The following is a 20,646-nucleotide window of genomic DNA, read 5'->3' on the forward strand; positions in this document are numbered from 1 at the left end:
ATGTGCAACCACATTGATCTCCAAGACGTGCTACAACCGTTCCCCGCTAGGCTCACTTGCTTCCCTATGCGATATCTTGGGTTGCCCCTCTCGCTCACTAGGTTGAAAAGAGTTCACCTAAAATATTGCAACCCGACAAGCAAAAAAACATACTATCCACCCACCTTGTACACTCCTTCCAGAGCTAGGAACCCTTCCGTCTGCGAAAAAGATGAAGCCAAATCATAGGTTATCAGAAATTCACAATCTTAACTGTAATGTGACAAAAGGAAAAAAACATAAGGCCTCGTTCGGTTCATGGGGAACTGATTCACGCGTGGACCAACCCACCCGGGGAATTGGGTGGACCCGCTCGTGTCACCCAGACCCCCATTAATCCCATCCCCTAATTAAATCCCCTGATCCTTGCAGAATTTGCTTATTCGGTTACTCCCGGAGTCCCAGGGAAATAGCAGCTAATTAAGGCACCGGCATGGTAACGCCACCAATCATGCCCACGTAGCAGCGATGAGAAAAATAGACCAATTTTGGGGATCGCTGGTTCATCTTCTCCGGCGAAGCGGCGGGGGTGATGGGACCTTGCGTAGGCTACGGATCGGGACGGGCTCCGCAGCAGCATCTGTGCGAGGTTAGGGAGCGCCCACCTCCTCTGATTGTCAGCGCCGCCGCTGTCCTTCAATCTCCGTCGCCGCCGTCGTCCTTCCATCTCCGTCAGCGCCGCCGCTCACTCCATCTCGCCGTCGTTTTGTCGCCTTAAGCGCCGCCGCGAGGAAGGAGCGTTGTGGCTTTTTTTCGACGTGTACCGATTCGGGGCGACCAGGCGTGGAATAGTTCCACGGGGTGGGACAAGATATTTTTAATCCCTGCGATTTGGACGGGATTGGGGAGATTTTGGCCGGGGTGGGATCTCGGCGGGGTTAACCGAACATGTTTTTTTGCATCGTTCGGTATTGATTCCCGTCTAAACTGATCCCGGCTAACCCACATGTATTGAGGCCAAATCCCGGCGGGGATGGGACTAACCGAACAAGGCCTAACTGGGGTAATAAACACACAGAGATAGGAGAAGGTCAGGCCCATTGCGCACAACCTCAGATGGCACCCCCATTCTGCAGCAAGGTCTCCACGCCCAGTCGGGAAGCGAGTCGTCGACTTCGATCTGCCCCCACTTGCTGACCAGAGCCTTCGCCGAGGCGCTGAACTCGTCGAGAGACAGAGTCCCGTCCCACACGGAGGAGCCCGCCATTGCAGATTCAAGCACCGTATCGACAGGGCAAACAATTCCTCTCTGGTTCTATCTGGACGGAGATCTCTGGACGGAGGAGGCGTACTTATTCCAGCGGATTAACCCGATCCGGAGTCCCACGGGGGGTGCGGTGTTGCTCGGAAACAACCGGCCCCTTTTGGAATTGAGCTAGTGGAAGTGGACTGAGGGGCGGACAGGGGAGGAGGGGCGTTGCGGGACTGGACCCGCGCGCGGATGGTGCGGCGGCGAGACGAGGCTCGCCGGCGACGTGACTCCGACGGGGGAAAGTGCGGTGCGGAGGTCTATGTGTTGCACATATCTAAAAGAGACCCTAACAGATTAGATATTACTGGCATAGGGAGGTGAAGGTTTACCAAACGGCCATTCAAGTATCTTGTACTCTATTTTAGCCACATATTACTTGACACTGTAATATAGATCAATCTAGATACATTTTAATTGTAGATACATCTATTTTAGCATCAAGTAATATGGATCAGATGAAGTATATTTATTTGTAAAAAAATACCTCGTGCTCCCTATCTTCAGAATTATAAGGCAGGCCCGGTTGTTAGTAGCTCAAAAAAAATCTGATTTATTGTTCTCTCTCCCAATTAATTTTCTCTCTCATTTGCATTTTCTTTTCTCTTTCTTCTCTTATTTATGTGAAAATATCGATGCATGAGTAACTAATAAGATGAGTTATGAACTTTCTTGATCTTGTAATCCCGAATAGCTAGTAGTCCCCTAGTAGTCCCCAAGGCCTCTGCAGCTACAGAGCCATGGCATTCCATTCAATGTCCCGCGGCACCAAGCTCTCCTCCACAATGCCACAGCGAGTACATGACCACAACGCCCGGGACGCACGGACAGAAGCAGAGGCGGCATTGCCGGAGGCCCGCCACCACAGAACCTCTCAGGCATGAAGCATGAACACAAGCACAGTCAACAACCATGCGCAGGCACAACCTTTTATCACTTCTCCAATGGACGAGAAACGAATTCCTGTCCTTGTGTCTCTCCATTTTATGGACCCAGATCATGAAACAAAAAATGCCGTGAAAATACTCGTCCATGTAAACCTAATGGAGGAAACTTATTCATTCATTCTCTAGACTTCAAAAGTCTCTTGACAAGCAATCAGAGTAATACAGACACAAATAATTTGGAACGACAGATCAAACACTAGCCTGCAGCAATAAAAAAAGTTTGAAACAATCATGAAAAAAAAAACTCTGGTAGCCGTGGATTGGAGAAAAGAGAAATCTTGCTGTCTCAAAGACTGGTGTCAGCCTAGGTGATGCCGACAGAGAGAGGCCATCTCAATCTACAAGAGAACGGGTTTCGTCAGGTAAACTGTAAAGGTTGATCCAGGTTAATTTCACTTGGGAAAAAAACTGGTACTTACAGCAGTTATAGCGGTTTCAGCGCCCTTGTTCCCAGCCTTGCCACCAGCACGATTTAGAGCCTGCATGGGCGTGAGTTCGCAATTACTTTTACAGCAGGAAAGATAAGATTGGTTAAGGCTTGAAGCAGACATAAGCAAATGATCACATGATGTGCACGACAATTCTGTCATCAAGCATGTATGACAATTGGCACTTCAGCATGCATCACCACTAAACAAACGCAGGCGTTGATAACATGAACAATAACATTCACTTGAGATTACTTGACGGGCATAGCACAGAATTGCTTCGCTTATCAACATGTGCAAGGGGAGAGGGCATCTTTAGTTTGAGTTGGCAAATGTCTTAGGAACATGAACAATAACATTCAAGCTGCATCCTCCAAAAACGTTATTCTTCTGATGGTACTAGAATTCATGGCACAGAAAAGCTAGCTAGACTAGAGAAATGGGTGAAAACAGTAACCAAACAAGATACAGAATTATGCTCCTATTGAACATTTGAAAAGACATACTATATGTTACTGAACCATCAATTACCTGGTCCATGTCATCGCAGGTAAGAACACCAAATATGCAGGGGACACCTGTGGTAACATTTAAAAAAAAATCAGTCAGATTCTGAATTTTAGTTAGCTATAAACTGTTATCACCAGACAAAAAGAGAACACGAGCAACTTTCATTGGATGTCACAATTTCGAGCCCAACAATCTTTAATCTCAGTGGTCACTGGAAATATAATTATATAAGTTATTGAGAGATGCCTGAATATCTGTGACTGCTTAGCTTTGTTTGTTCATTGAGCATCGAATTTTATCAAAATGTTCCCATCTAGTTATTATGAACAGCTGGAAAATTAAATATGAACCCATGTCTATATTTACCGTTTAGTAACATTAGTAGTATTATTAATAAGAAATACACCAACTGAAACAGAAGTGGAGTTAGAGAATAAGTTCTCTACAATCCAACTGTCTGGATACAAGGAGGCTACAAGATGAAAGCAACATACCAGAAGACAATCCAGCAGAGAGTACACCTGATGCAGCAGAGTTTGCAACAGCATCATAATGGGTTGTGTCACCTCTAATCTGCAAATTAATTTCGAAAAAGATCTTCAAAATCAAATAGCATAGCTTGATAGCAGAGTTTGCAACAGCATCATAATGGGTTGTGAAGCATACTATGACAACAACAGCACCACCATCAGGTAAGAGGGAAATGCTTAGCAGCCTTGGCATAAGGTAACCTTACATTGTTTAATAGATAACTTTCCTCTAGTTACAGAATCATGGTTAAGATATGTGAAAGCCGTCACTCGTAAAGACATATATACATGTAAATAAACATGTTTTCAACAGAGCATAGATCTTATCCAGATTTGCTTTGGGATTTTCTGATTTCTAAATAACAGATAGATGTGAAAGCATCGACTGCACTGACAGTGGAAGAAAAAAAAAGGCCTGCATTTACTGATTTAAGAACATTATATACAAAAAGCATGCAGGTCTCTTGAACTTCTGAGAATTACTCACTCAACACTGTTCACTGGGCTGTGTGGTATTGAACTGGATGGACTATACCTATATGTGTCATATTTGGCGAAGAACCAAAAGGAACATGGAGAATAATGTAGATATATATCTAATATGGTGGTTATACAAAGAAAACTTACCACAGCCCCAATGCACAAAATTGCATCATACTTTCCAGACTTCCCAAGCTTCTGTGCTGCAACAGGAATTTCAAAACTGCCAGGAACACTAACAACCTAAAAAGAAGTTCAATTAGAATGTTGCATGGAAAATTGGTTGCGAAACTTAATTAGGATTACGGTTATTTTTAATCACTGTGCAGCATGCGGTGTCATTCACTACGTATTGTGTGGTGTAAATTCATTTACATTTGAGATATGTAAAGAACAATTTTACATGGAAAGCATTCCTTTATACACACATGTCACGCCAAAGATTTGGTTAAGTGAAATTATATTAGTGACCCTGTACAATTATACAGCCCACATGTCAAACAAGAGATCAGAATAGTGATCGAACACATAAATCAAGAAACTAATTACTAGTTCTAACCAACATATTGACCCAGTCAAGTAGTTAAGCCATACAACAAGAGTGTTTGCATGACGAATTGGTCCTTTATGTGCAATAGTTCATGAAACAAGTGTTTTAGCCCAAGATCAACTACGAAGGCAACGAAACGATATTCTTCCAAAGGCACATTAGATATCATAGTGGTTGTGAGCAATGGGCTTAAAAAAAATCTTCTGAAAATTGACCGCAACAAAGTGAACCCTAGGAGCCGGATTCATTTGGGCCAGGGAACAACATCACCACTTCAACAACCGGCCACAGGATGGGTTCTTAATGAGGTTCAATAATAGTTGTGACTTGTGCGCATGGCCCAAAATGACAAAAGATGAATGATGACACGCACTGTTATATTTTCTCCTTTGACGGAGTATCGCTCGAATGCCTCTAGAGCCCCTTGCAGAAGCAAGTTGGTCACTATCTCGTTGAACCGTGCCACAACCTGCATGTTGATAAGAAACTAGAGAGTTAGAAAATCGAAAGGCAAATTAGCACTGCTACTGGTGTAACACTTTATCTGCAACAATTAAGTATCTAATAGGGGGCCAGTAGCGACTGTTTGTTGACTAACACTACGAGACACAAGCCAAAGGAGCGGCGACAGAAGGGACAATGACTCACCACGCCGAATCTGAGCCCCTCGGTGTTGGTCAGTGACCCCATCAGCCGCTGGTGCCCCGGAGCGGCCGCGGCCACGACGGGGAGCCGAGAAGCCCGAGCATCCGCGACCAGCGCGGCCGGACGAACTACACGAATCAAAGCAAATCAGAAGCAGCAGCATGCGACGGAAAGAGCAGCAGCGGTCCAGATGGTAACGGGCGGGGGCGTACCGGAGCGGGCCGAAGGGAACGAGACGGCGGCGGCGGCTCTCGGCGCGCGAAGGGGCGCGTTGGATAGACGCGCGTGGGAGGCGGCTCTCGAGACCGCGGATGATGTTGCTGGTGAAGCCGCCATCGCCATCGCCGTCGCCGCCAGTGGGTAGGTGTGGAGGAAGATCTGTCTGATGCTAGCCTGCTACTCGAGGGCGGTCGTGTGGGTATGTGCGCCTTGGCGCACGACCCCGTGAAATTCACTATGATTTATATTTGGTATAACAACCGTGAAAATAAGGTGAAAATGGTAATACATATTTTAGGTTTTACAAAACAAACTTTCTATGATGGAATGAGGGTAAAAAGCACACGAAATTGTGAACACATTGGCTCTAAGAGCAACAGAAGTAAAGAAGTAAGGAAGGAACGTTTTTGTAATACGTATATAATAAGATATAAAATGAAGAGAACATCAGAAACACACTTACTGAAACCATACAGAATTTCAAAGATATCAATTTAATTAACCTACCACACAAGTGTGACAACAGAGTCAAAAGCAATAAAATTGATAAACTGAAGAGGCTATAAACAACCTAACACTACATGAGTGCATAACCCTTGCAAAGTTTAGGAATATGAATCATCATTTTCTCCAAACAATTACATGCTAGCAATTAAAGTTGATCAATTCACAAGAGATTTTGTGTTGGGTCCAAATTAGTCGGCCCCAATAAAATAAGACAATAAAATTAGGGGTGTGCGCATCCACGGTCTTTAGCATTGGTGGTTTGGAAAACACTATACTGAACATTTATACAAATCGTACATATGATTAAACTAAAAGATGTCATTATCCTTTTAAGATTTGCTGCGAATTCTATGTAGAAACACAATACAAAGATACAAGCCTTTGAAGCAGACTCTCAATTGCATACATCAAAGAATTGTGAGATTAATCTAGTTCACAAATGGTATATGTGCCACGTTGATCCCAGGCAGATCTTCATTTACATACAAACGAAATGCAGCAACCCTGCTCAAAACCCTACGATTTCTAAACAACAAATGGAAATGTTTCTAAGAATTCCTTGGCTGCAATTCTAACCATTATTGTTTGACCAGAGTACAAACAAAGGTGGCTACAACAGATCACTTTCCACAAACCGAAGTAGTCTTTTTTAACCACCGTGATCATACAAATAATACCATCGCCTCAAGCATGAGAATGGTTAAAACCTCAACAACCTGCATCATACAGGTGTGGATCGTATGAGAATGAAAGCACATATATGAGAACAAAATTTGAAAGAGCAATCTACAATATTAAAAAAAGCCATGCGAGAGAAAGATATAAAGAAACTCAAAATAATAACCTTTAAAGACATTCTCACATTAGAAATACCATAGCCTGAAATATCAATAAAAGAGCTGAACCTTCTCTGTTGCCGGGTTATGAGCAAACTCCACCCAACTGAATAATCAGAGGTTAAAGTTTACCAAGAATATGGAAGATAATAATTAATCAGTAGAAATCTGCACTATATATAGACGTCCAACACGCATTGAATCCTGCAAGCTAATAGTTTCCCTAGTCATGACCAATGCATACATAAGTATTAAGATCACAGTACAAAATTCAATACTGCAAAGCAACCATTTTTGTATAGACTTACACAAATATAAAAGATCAAATATGTTTGTAATAAGCCGGAAGTAAATACAAACCCCCTACGTGAGTACAGAGGACAAAAATACAGATACTTGTAATCTGCATATTCGAGTAGAAAAAGTAGCAAATGAAAAAAAGGTTTGCCTTGAGCACCTGGCTATCAATGGGCGGGCGAAGTTAGATTTTGCAATATGTGATGCCATGCTCCAAATAACACAACCCGCTTTACCATCATGCATATGATAAATCAATTGCTCTAAACTGAACATGAAAAGAAGAAGTGCATACATAGGCCATAAACAAACTATTTTAGTGATAATGCGATGTACTACAATTTCATGATAAAATATATTCATGTTGTGTAGTATAAAAACACTTGGGCTGGAGGGAACCAATTGATAGGTGCTAAAGGTTGTTGATCAGTATGCAGCATGGAATGCTTCCTTTGACCAATCTGTCACTTTGGCTGGCACAACCGTATACCGTCACTTATATTGCAAAGTGGGATGCTACATCAAGATACACATGTGAAATACACAGATCAGTCAAAACATTTTTGCTTGGCACACATGCCCATCCCATGGTGCGGCTGATGCCATGTCCGTACAAATAATCAATATCCATGCGACCATATGAGCAAGCTCGCCATAACCCACCCCTAGATTCTACACTTAAACTCTGAAAATATAAAAAAATTAAACAAAATCGGTTGGAGCCACGGAACTTGGTACACTATCTAGTTGCAGTAACCAAGCAACCCAACAAACCTCATATTACTTGATTAGATAGGAAGTTCATCAAGCTAACTAAGCAACAAACTAAAGTAAACGATCAAAAAAGATTGACACATTATCCAACATCAACAATGATTTCACTGTGTGTGCTTAGATTTAGAAAGCATGGAATTAATCCTCTACTGGTTTCTCTCATTCTGAACTCAAAATAAAAGTGAAGGCTAATTATTTATGTCCACCAGACCCAAAGAACCGATATGATTATTCATAGTCAAAGTGGCATTAATGTGTTGTATACAAATAAGTGACTAACATGGAAGGGGGAAGGGAGCGATGCCTTTTAACTATGGGATGTTGAGAGTTCATACAAAGGAGAGCAAATTCAAAAACTAAACTTACATCTGTATTTCTGGGAATTGGTGGTAAGAGTGAAGGTCATTACAAGAATTGAACACAGCCAATTGTCAATTGAGTTCAAATATTAACGGTTTTGCTACCCACTCTACCTAGAAATATTAGATAACCAAGATGTCTTCAATTCAGGTGGAAACTTTGTCAAAAAGAGGCAGCAAGTTAGATCCATGGCCAACTTAGATTCGAACTTCACAAAGGAGACCTGCCAAATAAATATGTATATAGTAAATATAATTTCACATAGCAGTCTAGACGAAGAAATCACATGACCAAAGGCAAGAGAAATAAATAAATGAAAGTCCAAACCACAGGGGAAAATATCTAGCGATCCAGCTAAAGAACCACATGACCAAAGCCAAGAGAAAAAACAAGGCCAAACCACACAACGGGAAATACCTTCTCTTGCACATATTGATGGACTGTGAAGGTTCGATGGGAAATTATCAACTATGAGTACGGTATCATGTCCTATGCAAGTGAACTGATGATCCAATATGTGCTTTCTTATAATGTTATCATGCATATGCAAATTCATTTCTCTGTACATTCATATATAACATTGTTTACAATTGTGAAAGGAGGAACTCAGATAAAGAGCTATGCTGACCTTCTCGGTGCTATATGTATTCAAAGTAAGATATCTTATATTCACGTGCCACTTAAGAGAGAGATATTAGTATTAGAGTTCAGAATTCTTCTATTAATCAAAATACTCACAATCAACTTCCTCAACTGAGCTTGAAAATAGATAGAAAGAGCTTCCAATAAATGTGACTTACAAAGAGTTCGGCATATACAAGAAATTTTCTAAATACGAAAGGTTATTTGAAGGAAGGATAGCAAGCTTTCGTGCTAGTCTCAGGTAGGCTGCAGCTGCTACTGTTGGCGCCTTAACAAAATATTCAGACAGAAGGTTAAGCAACATGCATAACAAATATCATAATGAACATCAATTTAATTTTCACCATGAGATTACATGCAAAATCCCCTCATATTTTGGCATCGCAAACAAAATTTGATTATCTAAATTAGTAGTACCCTAAAAATTACACTAAACAAACAACTGCAACATTGGAGAAATCCAAACACGACCAATGAAAACCTGAATGAGCTAGAGCTAAAACGCCTCACCAGACTACACCCGGGGCCAAGTCATGCACAAAACACCTTCGACCAACAGGATCACGGCCATGGGCAGAGCCCCTGCGCACAACCATGAACACTACCGATTCCACCAGCAAGACAACCACCTTGAACACCCAACGATCCACCTTGCCCACGCCCTCTACAACCACCACCAACATGACCGAAGCCACCACGACCACCCACAGCCACCATCCCACCACAGATTTCAGCACCAAGTACAGGCTCTTGCTGTACAAGGTCCGATTCTTTCTACAATTTTGACCAAAGGTGTCCATCATCCTACGATCCAAATAAAGACAATACAATCAATTAGCGCACTAAAGAACACATTCTACAATAACCTGAATGATAATTCAACAAAAAAATACAACTTAGTATGGAAGGTTTCAGTAAAAAAGTTTAGCATTTATGCACAGGTTTCAGTTCACCTTCTCAAGTAGTCATCCAGAGCAGGTAGCACATAATTCTAGAACTTCGTGAATTTGGAGACCATGATGTACTTTCACAATTCAAAAACAAGAAACTTGGGAGCGTGAAGTGCACAAAACACACATATGAGATACCTAACAATGGAACCTTGCTAGTTTTTTCTCCTAATTATTTACAAACACCATACCAGCATGTCAGAGTGATAAGGTTCCATGTGAGAGTGAGCACAACTGAATTAATAAATTTTCTTTTCACTATAGTATAATATAATTTCAACATCATTACTTAATACCGAGTGTACACAAATTGCGTACTGAAAAGTCCACCTGAAGTGTTTCGTTCTTATAGTCTTATATGGTTTTTTTATATTGGATTGCATTTCGAGCTTGTAGAACCACAAGTGTACAACATCCCTGTAAATTATTTTCAACAGCCCTACACACTAAAATTGCACATAAGAATATTTTTATGCAGTGCTCCTTGTAATGTCCTTTTGTGCTCCATTTTTATGCTTTACAGCTTAGCATAGCAGATAGTAAGTGAGCCTCTCTGTGAGCCGATAGTTTTTTTTTTCACTAACGGTGTAATGCATTAACTTTCACCATTGCATGTATTACAAAACCAACTGCATCAAGAATGGCATTTAGCAAAACGAAACCAATAAGGGGATCAGAATACGTATATCTACTGGATCCTATTCAGTTGACCTGAGAACTCAGCACTCACCAAGAAACCAATCCTATTGCATGAAAACGAGATTGAGTTGATGTTCAGATCTTCACGCTTACCTCGAAATTATCTCCGATGTTGACAATGAACAAGCCCTCGACTGGACTGACAGGAAACCAGATGTCATTCCTCTTGATCTGCACGCCTTGCACATTATTTACTTGGAGCACGAGAGAGCAGATCAGAATTGGAGTGTGGAGAGAAGCTGACGACTTTGTCGGGCTGCCGCATGCACAGGAGACAGGGACAGTAGTTCATCCTGAATGATTGTATCCCGCTGGCACATTTCTCAGCGATCGTTGCTGGTTCCAGTCCCAGATTCCTCGCCACTGTGACCAAAAGAGAATCCAGTATGTGCTTCACAGCGGTAGAATATTTATGCAGTGTTGATCTGAATGAAATTCAGTCAGACACATGATGTTCCATCTAAGAATGTAATGGCAACACTTACAACTAAAGATTAGGAGGCGATAGTGATACCGAGACCAGAAATGATATTTATAATTAATTTTTCCTAGCAAGTAATAGAAACACATTTTACTATAATTAAGTTGCACAGTAATGATAGAAGTACAGTCGACAGGCAGTGAGCAATCAGATTCAGACCTGAAATTAGAAAACTGGTTAGGCCAGAACTTAGGTGGCCGACTGTGTATTGGTAAAGGATGTCATCCCAGTAAAGCTTCCGATCTTCCGAGACAACAAATCATTGGCCATAATCTTCCAACTGCACTCGCTACTTGGAACGCCGAGTTCTTCGTCTCTGAAGGTAATTGGAAGAATCGCCGAATGTTGGCTTCATCCCCTCCATCTCATCGTCTGGAAAACAACTGTAATTCAACACCAATTATTTTCCATCAGGATCAGTGGTCAACTTCTTATGATTTTCTAATTACCAAGACTAAGGAATCATCCACTTGAACCACAAATTGTACATAATTATAACTGAAAAATTCAACTGAAATACAGGTACACCAACAAGGCAGTAGTGATAATTATAGAAATGTAGAATGCAAGGCTTCGTCCATATCCTCCGCCATGGCCAACACTCATCTGATCTCTCACTTCTTGGCATAAGATGGAGGTGTGGTTCTGCAGCTCTTGCCGTTCTTCCTCTCAGCCAGCTAGAGGAGGGGCATGGTATGGGAGATGGAATGCTAGCGTGGCAGGGGCGCTAGAGAACTCCCTCGCAGCAAGTGCCTTTGGAGATGTGCTCTCCACCACCACCAGCAGCTCATCCGGCCGGCCGTACAGCCCGTTGCTGCTCCTCTCACCTCCCGCGAAGAATAAAAGGCAGAGAGTAGCAGCAGCTTGATCAGCGGCCCGTCCCCTACCTGCTAAGCACGGAGATGGCTTCCACTCTTCCCTATTTCCCTTCAACAACCGAGAGGAGAATCACACGGGCGACATCCCTGCTCCATCTCGATCTCGTCGACGGCGGCCATCAGAGCACCAAGAAACATCGAGCTCCATGGAGGAGGCCAACCGACGAGATGGGGATGGGACCTTGGAGGAGGAGAAGGGCGGGTGGCGGCTAGGGAGGCGGAGCGGCGGGGAGCGAGGCAACGGCTGCGGCTGGGGAGGCGACGGCGGGGAGCGAGGCAGCGGCTGCGGGAGCTGGGGAGGCGGCGGTTGCGGGAGGCTCGAGGGGAGGGGAGATGGCCAGAGGCGGCTGCGGGAGACGAGGATAGGGTTTGGTGCCCTTTTCCCTCTGCTCGCAGGCACGCGCGACGCGAGAGGCTGGGCCGAGAGGGCTTTACAGGACCATGGATAAAAAGTGGGTCTGCGGGAGGGCCTCAGCGCCCTGGACGAACGGCCGGCCGAGATCGTGCCACATCAGCTCGATCTGATGGCCCAAAATCCAAATCGCTGTGAAGCCCCCTATGGGGGGCATCATATACACCTTTAGATGTGTCTTTTCACCTGTGCAGATAGGGGGAATTCAAAAAAAAAAAAACTGTGCAGATAGGTGCTCTTTCAGCGTAAAGAAAAAAATATAGTGCCCTTGTTTTTTTAAAAAAAATCAATACCACATTACCACATATATTCATAGTAACAAATAGAGATATATGAACTGACTCCAACGATTACAAAATAAAGTCTAAAAAATAAAGTCTAAAAGATAATAACAAATCTTCGAGGTCTTCAAATGCTTTGATCTTGTACTCTTCTGAAGACAGTCAAAGACACATAACGAACCATAGACCTATAAATAACGATGAAATTTCTCCATAATTTTTTAGCCGCGGTGCCAAGGCTGCGTGCACGCACGCAACCATCAAAGCAGTCATTCAACATCGGCAAGAGTACCAACACCAGTATGTGAGGGAATACCAACCGACTAGTTTTGTCGTTGTCGATGGAGAGCCTAGAGTACGAATCACCATTGTCAAGGACGTAGCGGCCGGGACAAAAACTGCGAGGATAATCCTCCTTGCGGCAACAACGACAAAAGATCTAAAATCGATCTGGCGAAGCAATATCTAAAGGCCCATACCTGGAGAATTGTAATCTTTCAACACCACCACTGACGTCGGGAAGGAGATCTCGTCGTCGAGCGAAATCCCGAAGATCACTTATTGCAGACGATGTTATCTCCATTGAGGGGAAACGAACAAGAAGGCGGCTACCAAAAACCTTACATAATCAACTGAAAACACTACTTTTATTGAAAACTCCACGCATGGATCGGGTTCCCCACTCCTCCCGACGCCAACGAAGCCAACCGGAAGAGGGGGACCGATGTATGCAGGAGGCTGAAGTGGAGGCGGCTAGGGTTTTGGAGAGGCGGCGGCTGACATAGGCCTAGCAATCGTGGCTATCGTCAGTGAAAGTATAGAGATGGTAAACCTAGAGGGGGGGGTGAATAGGTTTCTACAAATTTTAATTCTTTCTTTGCAATATTAGGCTTTGCGGAATATAAAGATGAGCCTAATGCAAACTAGATGAAGCAACCTATATGAGGATACAACTAACTCGAGCACGAAGGCTCTCACAGGCAGTTAAATCACAAGTAAGGAGTTCGGTTAGAGATAACCGATAGCACGCGGAGACGAGGATGTATTCCCGTGTTCCCTTGCTTTGCAACAAGGTACGTCACGTTTGGAGGAGTGGAGGTCCCACGAAGGATTCCCCGCGCCACGAAGGCTCACCCTATTCTCCGGAGCCTATCCCACGAAGGAATAGCTCACTCACTTGTGGTAGACTTTGAGGTAGCCTCCAAACCTTCACAATCTTGCCCGGAGCAAATCCACAGCCCGGATGCTTCCGGACTCCTCTTGCCTACCTAGGGTTTCCAAGGAACCCTAGGAAGCAAGCTTCTCAATGAATACAAGGGGGAATGAGATTTGGCTTGGTAGAACGGTAGATCGGGTCCTCCTCTAGTGATTCCCCGGAGGGATTTGAGTTTGGGTGGAGGAGGAGGGAGATCTGAGGCTTTTGGTGTTTCTAGCAATGGAGTAAGAGAGAGAGAGAGCTCAAGAACAGCTTGTAGTGTAGTGCCTAACTGTCTAGAGGTAGGAGAAGGGCTATTTATAGTGTTCTTCGAAATATGGCCGTTGCCACTTGCCACCTCAGCTTTTCCTCGACAAACCCAGTCGGCCAAGACCTGAGCCAGGACAGCCGTGGTGAGGCCGGTCGACCGGGCCGTGACCGGACGCCTTTTGCTGGTCCTGGAGCTCCTCCGGTTGGCGGCCGGTTGGCGCCGGTTGCCGCCGGTGGACCGGACGGAGCACCGGACCCGCCGGTCGAGAGCCGGTTGACCGGCGCAAACCGGATCTGCCGGCTCCTCCTTTGGAGCCGGTTGCCCAGGCTTGATCGGCCACCACGCCGGATCGGAGTTCTTGGCCGGTTGTTGGACCGGGCAGGTGACCGGATTTCTCCTGTAACCCCTTTTTGATTGTTGTTGAAATGGGGGGTCACCTTTAGCCTTCTTGATCCTTTGATACACCATTTACGCCTCATTGCCTAATACCTGAGATTGTACTTATAAACATATTAGGCCAAATACTTTAGCACGGTGTCATCGTTACCAAAATAATGGATAAGGGTGAAATACCCTTACAATCTCCCCCTTTTTGGTATACGATGACAAACCGAGCTAGAGTCACAAATAGATATTATGATAAGCTCTAAACCTTGATTCCATATAAGATATTACGAAAGCTCCCCCATAATGTGTGCACTTGGAGAATTTGCGTTTGAATGCAAAGTACACCATTTGTGAAACATGAGAAGCTCCCCCAATATCTTTAGGAAACAAGCATGGTATGGAGATGTGCATATCAAGATATATAAGCATAGCATAATCATCCTAACATAGAGTAGCACACATAATAGTCGTCCATACACATCCATACACGAATAATTGGAAATAGCAAATGGTTCTTGAAAAACTCAAAGTAAACAAGCACAAGCCATATAAAATCCAAATAAAGCAACTCCCATGGCTTGTGGCAATCAAAGAACCCCGTGGTCCTAGACTCTACTCTCTTCTCCCCCTTTGGCATCGGAACACCAAAAAGGCGAAGAAAAGAGGAGAGATGCTATCGCACCCATCAGTAGTGCCCAAAACCAAGCGAGGAGGAGCTCTCGCGTGCATCATCATCACCCGCATCATCATCACCCGCATCATCATCAGCATCATCATCAGCATCACCAGCAGTAGGAGTGGAAGCACGAGCAGGCCTAGTAGGAAGAGCACCATGAGCGTACACGGAGAAGTCGAAGTTCTGGAGCATCTCATCGGTAAGAAGAGGCATCTCCCACTGAGGTGCTATCACAGGCTCCATCTCAGGTCCAGGAGGAGGAACAGGGTGGTTCCTTGAGGCCATGAATTCATTCTGGCGCCTCCGTGTCTCCTGGGTCATAGTAAGGGTCTGATGGGCAACATCATTGCTGTTCTTGCACATTTGGAACATGCATGTGAAGAATCGAGCGGCCCCATGCTGGGAGCGCCGAGAGTGACTGGAGCTAGCATCATGATCATGGTGTGCCTTGGAACGGCGCTCAGTGGTGGTCGTCATGGAGGGAACGTCTGAACGAGTGGCCTCCTGAATGGGGAACCTGAATGGATCCATGATGACTTTCTCACCAATAGCGTTCCGAGGAGCGGGAACAATGTAGTTGATGAGCCGCTGAACATACTGGGCGTAGTTGGGAGTCATGCGGTCCATAATTGCTCTCTTCAGTTCACAGTAGATAAGATCACAGCCATCAATCTTCCTCACCCTGTCAGGATGACAATAGTACATCAAGTTGAGGTGATCGTTCCGGACTTCACCGTGGTCTCCAGACTTGCTGATGAGGTTCTCCCGGAACAGCTTGGCAAGTACCAAATAGGAGTAGTACATCCCAGAGATAGTGGGAGGTCCAGGCGTAGGGTTCGCAGGATAGCAGAAAGAGATGTCACCCCTAGTGCACCTGGACCGTGAATGAATCTTGTACCCTGGATTACTGTCATCACCACAACCCATGGCTGCACGAAACTGAGAGTAGGAGCATGAGTACTTTGTCTTGCCGGTCATCCAGGTGAGGGTGCGGTCTTCATCATCATGGAAGAAGACAGTGCAGTGAAACTGACGGACAAGGAGGGGACAAAAGGTAGGATCATCTTGGGTATCATCAGGCTTGAGGCACACAAGGTCATACAATCCCAGGCCCCTCAAGGTTTGAACCACAAAACGATACTTTGTGGCTTCATGCAAGGCAAGTTCGTCAGGATTGATGGCCTTGGGTGATACAATGTTACCATGCTTCATATACTCATGAGAATCATAGAAACCCTCCCAGAGGGCTGCTTGTGTGTTGGTCCAGAATGCCTTGTCCGCACGAGTGTAAGTTGGCTTCTCAAAGCGATACGGATTCACTGTCCTCCATTCCTGCCACTCAAGACGGTTTGCAGCCCCAACATTGATGGTTGGTACTACCTCATCATCCTCTTGGACAACATTCTTATCCTTGTGCTTGGTAGCAACAGACTTGGTTCTACCCCGAGCTGAGCTGCCAGTGTCAGTACCTTGATGAGCTTGAGGGGGTGCACGGCTACTAGAACGGCGGGGAGGATCAGCCGTCCTACCTCGCTTGGCAACATTGCCACGTGGTGGCTCACCACTCCAACTTCCTGTGAATGAGAAAATATAGCAAGGATAGCAGTGGGGTAAGTGTACATGTCATCAATAAGAGGGAATCCAAAAAGCATAGCATATATCCAAGTGTAGTGATGAGATTGTGCGAAAACTGGGCAACCCGGCGCACAGGCCGGTCACACCGGGCAGCAGACCGGACGATCCGGTTTGCGGCCGGTTGACCGGGCCACACGCCGGGCCGGCCGGTTGAGCGGCCGGTCGACCGGGCTGGTGACCGGGTCTGTCGATTTGTGATGTTGTGCCCAGATTTCTACCACAAATTCATGCAAAAACTCGAGAAACTTGAGTACATGCTATAGCAATAGAGTGGAGAATGTGCTTTGTGTTGAGAGACACTCTAAAGGCATGAGGACTTGCAAACCCTAAACCTAACCCTAAGATTTCCTCAAATTTTGGCAAGAACTTGCAATGTGTGAGGAGGACTAGAACTTAGGGAGGGAAGGAGAGTACATTACCCGAAGACATTGTCCTCCTTGATCAAGGGAACAAGAAGAACACAAGGTAGGGCTTGAAAACCAAGAACTCCAAAAATTCCCAAGCTAGTTGGAGAGGGACCAAATCCTTCGGTGGAGATGTTCCAATGGCCCCGATCTATGGTGTGGTGAAGTTTGGGGAAGTTCTTGTGGTGGGAAGTGCCTAGATCTTGGTGGAGGTGTTGAGGGCGCCGGCCATGGAGGTTGGGGATTGGGAAACAATGGGGGAAGATGACCCCAAGGGGTATCTCTTCCCAATATATATAGTAGGCTGCGACCAGGTCGGTATCCGGTCGACCGGGCTGGTGACCGGCTGACCCGGCCCGGACTTCCCGGTTGCCGCCCGGTCCACCGGACCATCCGGTCAGGGACCCGGTCCGACCGGGCTAGGGACCGGCCAGCCCAGAATTGTCTAATTTTGCCTCGTTTTTGCCCCTATGCTGTGTGTAAATGTGTGTGAGTGCTTAAATGATGACATGTACATATAGATAGATAGATGATGATGAGATGAGCATAGACATGGGGTTGGAAACACAAAGTTCTCTAGGCATACCCATTGGAGAGAAAATCCAAACAAGATGTGAATAGCAACAATGGGCATGATTCGAAGTGTATATCAAGAATCATAAGTTATTTTGGAAATGATGCTCGCACTAAGATCATTGGGCCTTATATAGTCAAATCAATTTGTAATGAAGGCTCAATGAGGGGCGGGGGAGTACTCCCCCTATGTGAAAGCGCAAATGTCATGTGACCGCGAAGAGACATGCTTGGGTCCATATAATGACATTGGGTCTATTTATGTTGCACACATAGGTATGCATCATACCAAGACATGGTAAGATGACTATCCCCATATGTGCTATACCTCTAAGCTAGATAGCAAGATAAATGCAAGAATATAGTGCAAGAAGTTAATCAATCCAAGTTTTTAGGATCAAGAATACCAAGTTCTCCTCTCAAGTTAACAAAGCGGGCTTCATCCAAAGGCTTAGTGAAAATATCCGCCAATTGGTAGGTTGTTCCCACATGAGTGAGATCAATATCCTTATTGGCAACATGATCACGTAGGAAGTGATGGCGAATGTCAATATGTTTGGTGCGACAATGTTGAACCGGGTTGTTGGCGATCTTTATTGCACTTTCATTGTCACAAAGAAGAGGCACCGTACCAAGAGACACACCATAGTCTTTCAAGGTTTGCTTCATCCATAACAATTGAGTGCAACAAGATGCCGCGGATATGTATTCGGCTTCGGCGGTGGATAGGGCGATGGAGTTTTGTTTCTTGGATGACCAACTCACCAATGACCGGCCAATAAATTGGCAAGCCCCGGAGGTAGACTTCCGATCAACCTTATCACCGGCCCAATCGGAATCCGAATAGCCAATGAGTTCAAAGGTTGACCCCTTTGGATACCATAGCCCGAGAGTAGGAGTGAGAACAAGGTATCTTAGTATCCGTTTGACCGCCACTAAATGGCTCTCCTTGGGAGCGGATTGAAAACGAGCACACATCCCTACACTTAGCATGATATCCGGCCTAGAGGCACAAAGGTAGAGCAAGGATCCTATCATGGAGCGGTATACCTTTATGTCCACATCCTTCTCACCGTCACATGAACCAAGTTGCCCCTTTACGGGCATGGGTGTCTTCATTGGACTTGCATTGGTCATGTTGAATTTCTTGAGCATGTCCTTCACATACTTTTCTTGAGAGATGAAGGTGCCTTTTGCAAGTTGCCTCACTTGGAAGCCTAGAAAGAACTTCAACTCTCCCATCATGGACATCTCAAATTTCCTAGTCATCAATAGCTCAAAAGCTTTGTTATGATTGGGGTTAGTTCCACCAAAAATAATATCATCAACATATATTTGACATATAAAGAGGCCACCCCCTTTAACCCGCTTGGTGAAAAGGGTGGAATCGACCGTACCCATGAAAAACCCATCATGTAGTAAGAAATCCCTAAGGAACTCATACCAAGCACGTGGAGCTTGCTTGAGACCGTAGAGTGCCTTATGGAGTAAATACACGTGGTTGGGTCGGCATGGGTTTTCGAAACCCGGGGGTTGAGCCACATATGCGGTTTCTTTTAGGGGACCATTCAAAAATGCACTTTTCACATCCATTTGATATAATTTGAAATTGTGGAAAGATGCAAATGCAAGCAAAAGACGAATAGCTTCAAGGCAGACTACCGGCGCAAAGGTATCCTCAAAGTCCATACCTTCTATTTGGGCAAACCCTTGCGCCACTAACCTTGCTTTGTTTCGTATAACAATGCCATTCTCATCTTGCTTGTTCTTGAATACCCATTTGGTCCCAATGACATTGATGCGATGATCCTTGGGTCTCTCAACTAGAGACCATACTTCATTACGAGTGAAACACTCCAATTCTTCTTGCATGGCAATTACCCAATCCGGATCGACCAAGGCTTCATGTACCTTAAGTGATTCAAAACTAGACACAAAAGCATGATGTTGACAATAAGTGATAAGTAATGCATGGTGTCTACGAGTTACCACTCCTCTTGAGATGCTACCAAGGACTTGATCCACTTTCATGTCACTTGCCCTTGTAGCGGCCTTGATCTTCCGAACGGTTCCTTCATGATCAATGAATTCATCTCTTGCTAGTACTTGATCATGAGGGACAACTTGAGCTTGATCATGAGTTGAGGATGTTTCTTGATCGTCATCATGATCTTGCTCCATGGAATGAGGATCTTCTTCTTGTTCTTCGAATTGAGACTCATCTTGAGTAGAGGATGGTTCTTGAGTTGCACTTGATGGTTCGGCTTGAGTTGAGCTAGGCTCCACTTGTGGCGTGCTTGAGACATCTACTCCATCATCTTGATCATCATTATGAACTTCCATGGGCCGGATGTGTCCAATGCCCATATGCTTGATGGCACTAGATGGATCATCATCATTACCTGCAACACATGGAACAACTTGCTCCACTTGGGAGCCATTATCCTCCAAGAACACCACATCACAAGATACTTCAATAGTCCCGGAGGACCGGTTGTAGTATCTATAGGCGTGAGAGTTCTCCGCATATCCAACAAATATACCCTCTATGGTTCTAGTTTCAAATTTACCGAGCTTTCCTTTGTTGTTCTTAACAAGGCATTTGCATCCAAAGACACGAATATACATGACATTAGGCTTGTTACCGGTAAGGAGCTCGTATGGAGTTTTGTTGTGGAGGGGACAGAGGAAGAGCCGGTTGGAGTAGTGGACGGCCGTAGAGATGGCTTCTCCCCAAAAGTTGTGGGGTGAGTTGAATTCACTCAACATGGTTCTTGCCATCTCAATGATA

The 20,646-nt window shown here is 44.7% G+C and overlaps 2 protein-coding genes and 1 long non-coding RNA gene across 7 annotated transcripts in view; all 3 read right to left on the reverse strand.

Moving 5' to 3' along the window:
- LOC127335404 (ubiquitin-like-conjugating enzyme ATG10) overlaps positions 1-1,561 on the reverse strand; it is a 51,547-nt gene extending 49,986 nt beyond the window's left edge. Inside the window, exons 1-2 of the mRNA XM_051362064.2 lie at positions 1,091-1,561; positions 165-200 (exon numbers count right to left, since the gene is read on the reverse strand). Coding sequence (XP_051218024.1) covers positions 165-200; positions 1,091-1,246 — 192 coding nt within the window. The 5' untranslated portion in view covers positions 1,247-1,561. The remainder of the gene's footprint in view (positions 1-164; positions 201-1,090) is intronic.
- Positions 1,562-2,239: 678 nt separating this feature from the next.
- Positions 2,240-5,792, reverse strand: LOC127335405 (6,7-dimethyl-8-ribityllumazine synthase, chloroplastic). Its single transcript, XM_051362067.2, has 8 exons — positions 5,591-5,792; positions 5,382-5,506; positions 5,107-5,202; positions 4,331-4,426; positions 3,668-3,746; positions 3,195-3,241; positions 2,655-2,714; positions 2,240-2,573 (listed from the first exon to the last, which is right to left on the reverse strand). The coding sequence occupies exons 1-8, from the start codon at positions 5,718-5,720 to the stop codon at positions 2,535-2,537; spliced, it is 672 nt and encodes a 223-aa protein (XP_051218027.1). The 5' UTR covers positions 5,721-5,792; the 3' UTR covers positions 2,240-2,534.
- A 715-nt stretch (positions 5,793-6,507) lies between these two features.
- Positions 6,508-12,432, reverse strand: LOC127335406 (uncharacterized). Of its 5 annotated transcripts, none has more exons than XR_007872733.2 (5): positions 12,031-12,432; positions 11,303-11,526; positions 10,756-11,087; positions 9,524-9,817; positions 6,508-8,594 (listed from the first exon to the last, which is right to left on the reverse strand). It is a non-coding gene; the product is annotated as an uncharacterized lncRNA (long non-coding RNA). The 5 variants fall into 5 exon arrangements; XR_007872731.2 differs by having other exon boundaries at positions 6,508-7,151; positions 8,485-8,594; positions 11,303-12,432; XR_007872732.2 differs by having other exon boundaries at positions 6,508-6,820; positions 6,967-8,594; positions 11,303-12,432.
- Between the last annotated feature and the right edge of the window lie 8,214 nt (positions 12,433-20,646).

This window comes from Lolium perenne, chromosome 2 (assembly GCF_019359855.2).
Source record: "Lolium perenne isolate Kyuss_39 chromosome 2, Kyuss_2.0, whole genome shotgun sequence".
Taxonomy (NCBI): Eukaryota; Viridiplantae; Streptophyta; class Magnoliopsida; order Poales; family Poaceae; genus Lolium; species Lolium perenne.